Genomic DNA, 11,194 nt, shown 5'->3' with positions numbered 1-11,194 from the left:
CCATAATTTAAAATAGGTAAATTTTTACCAAAAAGAAAAAATTAGGTAAAGATTACAATGCAATTTTTACTTAAATAAACAAAAAATACACTTTGATTTGTATATTTTAATTGCTTTTAAATTTTATAAAAACTTTTAAGGGAAAAATGTGTATCATTTTAAAGAATGTAAAGTTATGCTATTTTAAGTGAGAGAAAAAGATAGATAAAAGGGGGGAGAGAGTGAACAAAATAAAAATAAAAATACGAGTTTCACTCTTTTGTGAGAGTGAAATGACACAAGTTGTGTTATTTAAAGTGATAAACATTTTTTCCTTCTTTAAGAAGCATAATAAATAAAGGTTAGTAGGAACCGACTGACCCGAGTCCAAGAGAAGTGAATTGTAATGAGTAGGAAACTTTCTCTATCTTTGATTTTCACACCAAAAAGAATACAAATGCAAGAATTGTTTGCCACTACCTAATCAATCAAGAGTTCCATTTGACCCTTTTTCTAACATAAACACTAATATTTAACGAGCACAACACTATAAACTTTATGGTCAAATATTAATAACAAATCAAGATTCTTCATTATTCAAATAAAAAAGATTTGATAGCTTCCCATAGCACGTATCCCACCAGGACAATATACAGCTTACAATGCACTTCTCGCATTTTGGGGGGTATCTGTTTAGGCTGATATATGTCGCCTCAAAATAAGAGTGGTTAATTGATGTATTAATACTCATCAGGTATTATCTTTGCAATACCTTGAAGGAAACGAGTGAGGGCCTTCTTGGCCCCAATTATTGCCGTCTCTATTTTTTTCTCCTCCTCTTCATTAGCAGCCTTCATTTCTTGAGATAAGTGCACTCTACGTACAAGCTTTCGCAACTCCTGCTAAAAGATGGTTATGAGATGTAGTGACAACAAATGATAAGATTTTTAATGCCAATAAAAGTAGACAGCAAAAGGAAAGCGGATACTTGATTAGCATACAGAAATCTGTAATGTGATCCTGAACGTCCCCTTCCACCACCCATATACCATCTCTCTGTGTCTCACTCATAAATATGAAAGACCAAAAAGATTAATAGCAAGGGAAAATTGTGCGGACAAAGTGTAACTATAAAGGGGCTTCTATTATATTTTATATATAAAAAAAAAATATGCTTAAACTTCAGGTGTGTTTCTCAAATTTTTAAAGCAGAGCCATCAACCAATGAGCTTGTACGTGGTTCCACCTCTGACTGTATGGTTGATTTGAAATAAGCTCTTAAAACTAATTACCATATGAAGTAAGATAATGTATGTTTTGAGCATAATATCTCCGGTACATGGGCTTCAGATTATAGTCCGCTTTGGCAGGACACGTTTTTCATTTGTTGTTGGTTCCTATGGCAATGGAGGAACAAGGCTATTCATGACACTAACTTCGAAAGGCCCTCGAAACCTAAACGACATTCATTCCCCTAAGGATATCGTTGGAAGACCTGTTTGGAGAACAACCAAAGAGAGGGTAGTCACAGCCGCTTGGACTCCCCCAGAGCTTGGATGGACCAAAGTAAATTTTGATGGTGCATCAGACATAACTTCTCATGAAGCTGGGTGTGGTGTATTGATCCGAAATGCAGAAGGCATTTGGCTCCGGTGAGGAGCTTACTATCTGGGAATATGTAATGCAGAGATGTGGAGAGCTCTTTATAGTCTTCAGCTTGCTTGGTCAATGCCGCTGTGTTTGTCTGGAAGGGGATTCAATGGAGCTAATCTCCATGTTCACCTCTGAAGGTGAGATTGCTAGTGGTTAAGATTCTAGCCTGGCTTCACAAATATTGGGAAGTCAATTTTCGAAATGTCTCCTGCGAATGCAACAGGTGCACAAACTAGCTCGCTGGAACAGGAAGAAGATCGAAGGTTAAGGAATAAGTATATAGACTTGTCTCTCCAGGATTGCAGGAAATTTACGAAGAAGATTTAGCTAGAGTTTCAAGCTTTAGTTTTAATGTCCCTTAATTTTAGTTTGTTTGTTGTGTTCTGGGCTAGGCCCTCTATAATTACCAAAAAAAAGAAAAGAAAGATAATGTATGTTTCACCAGCAACTGCTCTCAAGCAAGCACAAATGTACACTACCAGTGGCAGAGCACATTGGGACTAGCTAGTGCCTTGGCACTAGCTAGTTTTCAAACTTTTTAGAATTTGGCATGGGTAGAGGCTAAAATTTGGCAGCTATGCAAAATAGATAAAAAGATGGCAGGAGCTAAAATTTTGGGAGGAGGGATTTTGGCACGGGCTAACATTTTTTGCTGGCTCCGCCACTGTACACTACTTGATCAAGCATAGAGCAAACTATTACCTGACGATCAAACTCAACTCCTCGAACTGAATAAACTTCATTGGTGATTTGAATGTCCTTATTGATCAAACCATCAAACCACCTTGTTACTTGACTGTCATGCCAATTAGATTCCTGATAACATGCTCCACAAATAAGAATACAACTCAAAGAAAAATATAACACACCAGATTTAGCAAACAACAACCCCTGATGTGAGAGAAAGACAAGCTAAAGGGGTACTATTCAATAAACTATGTATGAATGCATACCTCCTCGTCCTCCTCGTATTCAGTTTCTATCAAGTCATCATCGTCATCTTCAAGATTGTCAGACCCTAAGCCAGTTAAAGCTTGCAGTTCCTTGTGGTTGGAATCTTTTGTTGCTTTTATTAATCGATCCATTAACTCAGGTTCCGCGTCCCCTAGCAATTTTCCTGAGACAATTTATGTATGAAGAACATGAATCTGTACTGCAGAATGTACATAATATCATATCAATTTACCAATACACGTTGAAAGAAAATTGACAAGTGTACCAATGAAAATTGATCAGTTATTTCAAGAAGTCAAGGTATACATACCGTCTCATTGATGCAAAACAAATTGGAAAGAGCGATAAAAAATAACACATCTGATATATAAAATAAGATGAGATGATGCTCAATCATGCCTGAATGTTTATACCCTTCTAAATACTGGTCATGAACATGAACTAATCCTCATATATGCAGTCGACCCAAATAGCCCACACAAGATATTGCTGTTTTCAAAACAAAATGTTGCCAAAGTAATTACCAATATAATTGAATTGCCTTCGCTTTCCTTCGCGAACATCTGGCCCCAGTCTCTGTGGCAAAACAACAAACACCTTCTCGTCAACAACAGATTCATCCACAATTACATTTTCACAGCGTAAATAAATAAAAATTCCGGTAGCACTATTTTCATCATGACTATGATGGACAAGAAAAAACACCTTAACTAACATAAGAGCTTCGAACACAACTTGGTCCAAAGAAGCGACCCTGCAACCCAAAACAAATTACACAAGCTTTTAGCAAAGATTGCAACTTTCCGAAGTGGGCATTCACAAAAATGAAATGGGTCTATTCAGAAATCTAAATTCTGATACAAGACCTAAGGATGAGTTTGATTTGGGGAACAGAGAAGGAAGCCAAATCCATTCCCCAATGCACACGACGCCTTGCTTCCCACTTCAATTGGTTGCGGCTCTTCTTGGGCTTGGGATCCGAGTCGGAGTCGGTGGCACTAGCACTGGCACTGGCACCTCCATTGTCGAGTTCAGTGGTGGGTAGTGGAACATTCGCTATTCGAAAATTTCGCTTAGATAAAGCGAGTGGGGCCAACGAGAAACGATCATAGGTTGATATTGAGTTTGTGGGTTCTTGTGGAGAAGTCAGAAGATGATGGTAGTGAAGTGGAATGCTAGCACAAGTACGGTGGTGAAACCATGGCCATAGTCTTAGAGGCCGTAATAATTGTTGGGTCATGTGTGATTGAGTCTGCAAATATGACATGAAACAGAAATGATGATGCTATTCGGCTATTCCTCTACATGCCAAAGATAAATGCATTTGATTTATGGGTTCAGTGTATCTGATTTTTTAAAGGATAAAGAGTTTTATTATTGGGTTTCTTCTTTCTCATTTAAAATCACATAACATATGTCATTTTAAAAGAGAGATAGACATAGAAAAATAGAAATTATAAAAGAGAAAAAGTGAGTAATTTTTTAATTTAAAATTTAAATAAATTTGTTTTATATGTCTATCTCTCTTTTAACGTGACAGAGTGTTATTTCATTTAAAATAACAACCACTCTTCCCTTTCCACAAAGTAATCTATTTTTTTAAGGGTATATTTACTATCAACTAAGTTTATGTTTCTTATCATTTTTTTTATAACAGTTAGATAATAATCAGTAAAACATGATGAAAAGATGAAGTTTAGAGAAAAAATAGAGAAATTAAATGACGAAAAGAAAAACAAAATTATATCGAAGCAATCATTGATTTAATTTTATCTGATCGTTACAAGAGAGCTAGTAAGACTTGATAAACTATAACCTCTTCTTTAAAAAAAAATAAAAAATAATACTATTGAAAAATAGGAACAAATTACTTTTACAACTTTTTTTTGTTTACAACTCTTATAACCTCGACTATGTTTGGAATTAAAGGAAAGAAAAACAATTAAAGACATGTTTGGTACATAGGATAAGATAAAGCCTGATAGTATAAGACCTGATAGTATAAGGTCTGATTGTATGAGACCTGATTGAATTTTAATATTATCCAACGTTTGGCACGGTATTATATAAAATAATATATTATATAAGATAATATCATCTAGTATTTGGTAATGCACTGTATAATACTATATATGATAAAAATAAATATTTTTAATAAAAATATCCTTTAATAAAGAATTTATATAATTCTTCAAAAAATGTCATATGATATTAACTTTTATAAAAATTTATTGATTAGTGTGTCCAAAATATAAATTAATTTTCATAAAAATAAAAAAATTCAATATTTTAAAAATTAATATATTGAAAATTAATTTTTATTTTAATAGATTAATATTAAAATAATATATTAATTTTTGAGAATTACATTGGTCAACGATGTTAATACATCAATATCTTATCAGGCCTTATCCCTCACTCGTAGGCCGAATTAAGTTATACATCATTTTGATGTATTAAGGGATTATGCTGTATAAGCTTATACTATACGATGATCACACCAAACAACTGAAAATGCCATAACGTATAGTATATGCTTATACTATCATGCCTTATACGTCACACCAAACAAGCTCTAAGTACACATCCTGAGGCTACCTAGCCCCACTTCATTCCTACGAAGTCGAGACAAGCATCCCTTAAGGGGGTTGCTCTAAGATACATAAATTTCAATCTTCATGATCATGACTAAAACCTGCGAGCCAGTCCGCCACCGTATTACCTTTTCTAAGCGTGTGAGATAAGTTGGTCGACCAAGGGCCTGATAAGAAAACAAGTGAAGTAAGAGGGTGTTGGGCGCTGCAACCAGATAAGATGAGTTGGACTGCAACAAGAGAGTCACTCTCCACCCAAACCTGTCTAAAGCATGCATTCTAAGCAATCTCAACATCATGGACCAGACCCCAAAGCTTCGCTCTAAGCGCCGATCCACTCCCAGTATTTCTATAAAAACCCATTAGCTAGTTACTAGACTCATTCCGAATAACTCCTCCACAGCTAGAATTCAACCCTCCATTCACGCTAGATCCATCAAGATTTACTTTAACCCACCCTGATGGGGGAACTTTCCAATAGATATTCTAGTCCATCCTATCAACATTCTAAGGGGCGTTTTGTTCAGGTGAATTTTCACCAGGGAAATGTATTTACAAGGGATTTGTAGGAAAATAAATTAGGTAGGAAAGTTAAAAAAAAGTTGTTTGGCTTGGCCAAATATTACCAGAAAAATTGATTAAAGTTTTTGAAATCTATGTTTGGTTGAAGATAAAATATTGATAGATAAATGGTATAAAATTACACAAGTAAACGCATAATAATTTTTTAATATTAATACAAGTGACCATTGCTCTTTAGATAAAGGTATTTTGGTCTGCTTATGGTTACCCTTCTTGCCATTTAGCCGGCTAACTACATAATACCACTTTCAAGTTGTCTTCATAACAGTGACCGGTTGTAACGCCTGGCAACTTGCAAGGATCAACGACTGTCCCTACACACTAACACGAGACTTTTCAGCGTGCTTTGTCCTCACTCGCACACTTCCCGGAAAAACTTCCCAGGAGGTCACCCATCCCTGAATTGCTCCAAGTCAAGCACGCTTAACTATGGAGTTCTTCCGATCCGGGCTACCGAAAAGTAGATGCATCTTGTTAGTATAGGTAGTACCAATTAATTCTTATAAGTCATTCCCAACTGTACCGTCCCATACCAGCACAGTCTCTGGAATTCCTCTCTTTCGGGTGTTGATTCGATTCATTCATGTACCCCCGTCCCTAGAAGCCTGCCAGGAGCCGCTCCTTGTCCGTGTCCTTGCGCACCGGCGATCACTCCCTGCCCTCGTCAGCGCCCGGGATGTTACATGCCCACCAGCTTCCGCCCGGTTCGTCCTCGAACCACACCGTACTGGACGAGAGGCCCTGCTCTGATACCACCAAGCAAGGAGCGCTCCTCTATCAACAAAATTCTTATGAGTCCCGGGCTTTTTGAACAAGCCAAAGGGCCTATTCACATTTAGCTTCTTGCCTTGCATCTTTCTGTTCTTCCAATAACCTGAGCCCGTTGCTTTATTGGAACTAGGTGTCTGGGCCTCAGAAGGCTTTCATTTCACGATCATTTCTCAAATGCTATGCAAATAAAATAATTGGAGAAATTTTTCAAAACTGTCTATGAAATATGGAAATCGTACTTTTCCAAAGTCATATGCATAGAAAATTATTTGAAAATCTTGAAGCAAACGCCACCCTAATGTATTCTAATGCAGTTCATTCGTATGGATTAGTTCCTCATGCGAGACGGTCAAATTGAAAAACCCAGTTGATAATTTGGAAAATATTAGCCACGGTAAAACCGTGGTTAATATTTTTAACGTTGCTAATATTTTTAAATAAACCTTATGAAATTGTGACATGTGGTAATCTTACATTAATCCAACAGGGAAAGTGTGCCGTACTCACTGTATTAAATTAAAATTTTGTTTAAAAATAAAATTGTTTTAAAATTTTATTTTAATTTTTAAAAAGACTTCAAGTGTCATCCAACCTTAACTTTGACAAAAATGACTACATTTTTTACCTGTAACAATATTTTCCCCCCCGAAATTGGTGGAATGTGAAAGACACGTGTTTGCATATGGAAGGAATGAAACGCAAAAGGTGATACCGTTTCATATGACACTGTTCTACGACCGAAATCCGAATCTGTAAGAGTATAAGACCCCTCCCTCCCAGTCAGACGCTGGTGAATCTCTCAGATTTGACCTCACATCCGTCGCTTGTTCTTCTCTTCCAAAATCAACGGCGGCGATTGTCTCAGCCACCATCTAGGTACTTCATTCTTTTATCCTCTCTCTCTCTCTCTCTTCTCAGTTTCAGTTTTAGGTATCTGTGCGCTTCGCAAATCTGTTTATCTCATTCTTTCGCATAATTTGCAACCCATATACTGCAATCCGTAAACTACTTTATTCTTTAACCTAATCAAATCCCTATACAATTAAATTTTATTATTTATTTTTTTGTAGAAATTTTCTTCACTGATAATTACTTGAATTAAGGAATGTTTTAGCTTCCTTTTGTCTTTTTGGGCTGGGAAGCATACGTTTAGCTTATTATCAACAATTCAACATCAAGGAAAAGATATTAGCCTTTGGCATCGCCAATATCTAAAGTTGATCAAAGGATGGAGAGAGTACTTTATTATTATTTATTATTATTATTATTTATTATTATTATTATTATTATTATTTTCTTGGTATTACCAGATTAAGTACTTTCATAATCATCAATAGTAGATTCACAGGACTTATAGAACCCTCCCAGGTGGGTGATTGCTGACCAATGTTTTTATTTTCTCATTTATGAGTGGCATAGCTCTTGAGGGTGAACCATAGAACAATGGTAAGTTGCTACTTTGTGACCGAAGGTCACGTTTATGCGCTGGAGTTTGCCTTTACCCTTTTATGGGTGAGTGTAATAGCCATAAGATGCAATGGGATGTTATTCAGTAAGTAGAAGGATTCATGGTCTTTAGTCTTTTTTCTAGGAACCACTTTTCTTTCTGGTTGTAGTGTTACTATTTGGATTTTAAAATGGGAAAACTTAAAAAAAAAACCCTGTAAGTTTTCTATAGAATCACTTATCCCCCTCTCCAAAATTTTGAATTATTTATATCCTTACTTAATTTTTTTTTATCACTTATTCCCCTATCTTAAAAGTTTTTTTATCACTTACTCTCCTAACTTAAAAGTTTCTTTATCACTTACCCCCGAAACTTTGGGGTAATTGATAAAGAAACTTTTTTTTTTTGGTACAAACTGATAAAGAAACTTTAAGTTAGGGGGTAAGTGATAAAAATTTTAGGGAGAGGTAAGTGATTCTGAGGAAACTTATTTATATTTATTTTTAGAGTTTTCCCTTTTAAAATTACATAAGTATTTGTATTTACATGCATGTGATATGATATTTCTGCTCTGTTAAAGTCATCTCACAATTTCGTAATGGCAATCAGAACTCAGAAGTAGCACTGTTATCAGATGGCTTCCTTTAAAGCATTCTTGAACAGTCCAATGGGTCCAAAAACGACTCACTTTTGGGGACCTATTGCCAACTGGGGATTCGTGGCAGCTGTGAGTTTCACATCATTTGTTTATATTGTTGAAAAAGTCCAGCATTTATTTACTTGACTAGTTATTCATAATACACAATGGTCTTAACCTTTGATTTGAAACTAATATGCCAAACTATTTTATTAAAAGGGATTGGCTGACATGAACAAACCTCCAGAAATGATCTCTGGCAACATGACAGCAGGTTTAACATGTTTATTCCCCCAAAATGTTGAAATTTTTTCTCGTTGTATGGTCTTTGGCTTATTGCATCCCTTGCTTGTTTTTAATGTTGCAGCAATGTGTGTCTATTCCGCATTGTTCATGAGATTTGCATGGATGGTACAGCCCCGCAACTATCTACTTCTTGCTTGTCATGCCTCGAATGAGACTGTTCAACTCTATCAACTCTCCCGTTGGGCAAAGGGACACGGGTAAGCAGCTGAACTTGCAATCTAAACTAAAGTACTATAATTTTATCCAGTTCCATTTGCCGTTACTCACTGTTATGGTTATAAATGCTATTTTAACTTGTAAGATACTTTTGAATTGCATTGCCCTTTTTGGCTTGTAATTAGTTTTACCTGCGTCCACTTTTATTTTTAACTGACCAATAAGGCTCTTTTTGGATCTGGTGTGGGAAAAAGCTTCTTCAAGTTACAAGCCCTTCTAGAAAACAAGGTCAAGTTAATTGGCTGTACTTTGTGTAATCTTGAATATCAAAATGGTAGACGTATTTTTGTAATGCTCTGACATACGCTTGATTTATTATGCTTACCACTATCATTGTATTTTCAACTGAATTCCATCTCTATTTTGAATTGGTCTTTTATAATGGGGGTTATGGATATCAGTTTACTGATAAAAGTTTTTATCTTTTGCAATTTCTTTTGTAGGTATCTCGTGGGGAAGGAGAAAGAGAAGGAAGCTTCATCCCAGTGACCTGATGCTAGCTTTCCTGAATGAATCGATTTGAAAAGATTTTGCGTTTGAATTTGCCGATGCATGAATAATTGATTATCAGAAGGGGCGTGTGAGATATTTGGATTTGGAAGGAGTAGGACTGCGGAAAAGTCTAAACTATTAGTTAAAGGCATAAGGGTGGTTTTATATCCCCAAGATTCACTGACCCAGAAGTCTTTAAACTTCAAGCATAGGCGAAGGATTTGTCCATTATGTTTTATGCTGAAATTCAATTTAATTATAAAGATTGGGTCATGAAAATTGGACTGTGAGTATTTAGTCATTGAAACTTTGATTTTATGTCAATCATTTTGACACCCATTTCTTCTAAATTATAATTTGAGCATGAGGATTGAATAGTTTTATCGGCTAAACAAAACCAAACTGCTATCGGACCTCTTTCCGGTTGTCCCTTCTGCAAAAGCAAACTTGAAAAATTAGGATGGCTCTGATGCTCTCAATTTTATTTTTTTTTATTTTTATTTTTTTGGTATATCAATCTTAAATATCTCTTTGAGGCCTTCCTCCTCTTATTTGGTGGGAATTGAATACAGTTTTCTCTTCACATATTTAATGTCTTTAATTGAACTATATTCATTGGTTATTAATACGCAAAGTGAGTTTTTCAAGCATTGATTAACTGTTGGTTATATTTAAAGCACTTTCTAAAATTGATCATGAAATCAGGTGTCTATAATACTAATTTGCATTAGTTAAATGTACTTATAAGGATACTGAATTATCTCTATATTTTTTTTATCATACTAAGTATTTCTGCACCTTTAAATAAGATTAATTTTTGTTTTAAATACTTTTAATAATTTATAAATTTCTTATAAATTCAATAAATATTTTTAAGTAATTATAAAAAAAATTAGCATAGATATATTTTTAATTTATTTTGTTACTGAATATGTCTGTTTTTAAATAATTACCTCGCATTATATAAAAAAAATAACTATAATTAAACATAAATATTTTATCAAAAAAACTTTTTAAATAATTTGGAGGTGAAAAAAATTAAAAATTAATATTAACAAATGATTAAATTTTGAATTAACATTTTCGAGAAACCACTAGAAAATATTACTATATTAAGAAATTACTACATTGATCTATTGTGAAATTAGTGGTAGTTACATTTATCTTTTTCGAAATAGTACACTAACTTTTTTACTTCGTTATTTTTTTTTAAAAAAAATTATAAGATCCGCGCATAATAATACGAGAAATATGTATATGATTTCTTATAAAAAAAAAGTATTAAAACATAAAAACAGTACATAAAATAAGGAAGACAAATGTCATAATTTTTTTATATAAAAAAGGAAATTTTAATTAACAGTAACCTCAAAGGAATATTCTGTTTGGTACGCGAGATTTTTGAGAATTTCTGAAAAACTGAATTTTTTAAAATTTTTAATTTTTAAATATTATCGTGAACTGAATGTAAAAGTTATATTTTTACAAATTGAGATTCTTGGATAAAAAAAAAAATTTCTCTACCAAACGTCCCTTGTATCAAGACATAAATTACACGAAATT

At 34.3% G+C, this 11,194-nt stretch overlaps 2 protein-coding genes across 2 annotated transcripts; one reads left to right on the top strand and one right to left on the bottom strand.

Annotated features, from left to right (window-relative positions):
• Positions 1–395: 395 nt before the first annotated feature.
• On the bottom strand, positions 396–3,899 carry LOC133308146 (uncharacterized). Its single transcript, XM_061508748.1, has 6 exons — positions 3,453–3,899; positions 3,292–3,340; positions 3,111–3,162; positions 2,586–2,749; positions 2,335–2,448; positions 396–878 (listed from the first exon to the last, which is right to left on the bottom strand). Exons 1-6 carry the CDS (start codon positions 3,851–3,853, stop codon positions 720–722), a joined length of 939 nt encoding a protein of 312 aa, XP_061364732.1. The 5' UTR covers positions 3,854–3,899; the 3' UTR covers positions 396–719.
• Positions 3,900–7,273: 3,374 nt separating this feature from the next.
• LOC133308140 (mitochondrial pyruvate carrier 1-like) lies at positions 7,274–9,995 on the top strand. The gene is made up of 5 exons (XM_061508744.1): positions 7,274–7,409; positions 8,590–8,707; positions 8,837–8,891; positions 8,985–9,120; positions 9,583–9,995. Exons 2-5 carry the CDS (start codon positions 8,615–8,617, stop codon positions 9,626–9,628), a joined length of 330 nt encoding a protein of 109 aa, XP_061364728.1. The 5' UTR covers positions 7,274–7,409; positions 8,590–8,614; the 3' UTR covers positions 9,629–9,995.
• Positions 9,996–11,194: the final 1,199 nt, after the last annotated feature.

This window comes from Gastrolobium bilobum, unplaced genomic scaffold (assembly GCF_033153095.1).
Source record: "Gastrolobium bilobum isolate Gb01-03AN ecotype WA unplaced genomic scaffold, APGP_CSIRO_Gbil_v1 utg7653, whole genome shotgun sequence".
NCBI classification, from domain to species: domain Eukaryota; kingdom Viridiplantae; phylum Streptophyta; class Magnoliopsida; order Fabales; family Fabaceae; genus Gastrolobium; species Gastrolobium bilobum.
This window is presented reverse-complemented; position numbering and strand designations above follow the sequence as displayed.

Coding starts and splice junctions, on each gene's coding strand:
- LOC133308146 (XM_061508748.1), bottom strand. CDS start 3,853: ATGTCATATTTGCAGACTCAATCACACATGACCCAACAATTATTACGG. Junction 2,750..3,110: donor AAGGCAATTCAATTATATTG/GTAATTACTTTG, acceptor AAATTGTCTCAG/GAAAATTGCTAGGGGACGCG. Junction 879..2,334: donor GAGTTGAGTTTGATCGTCAG/GTAATAGTTTGC, acceptor ATCTTTTAGCAG/GAGTTGCGAAAGCTTGTACG.
- LOC133308140 (XM_061508744.1), top strand. CDS start 8,615: ATGGCTTCCTTTAAAGCATTCTTGAACAGTCCAATGGGTCCAAAAACG. Junction 8,708..8,836: donor ACTGGGGATTCGTGGCAGCT/GTGAGTTTCACA, acceptor TTTTATTAAAAG/GGATTGGCTGACATGAACAA. Junction 9,121..9,582: donor CGTTGGGCAAAGGGACACGG/GTAAGCAGCTGA, acceptor TTTCTTTTGTAG/GTATCTCGTGGGGAAGGAGA.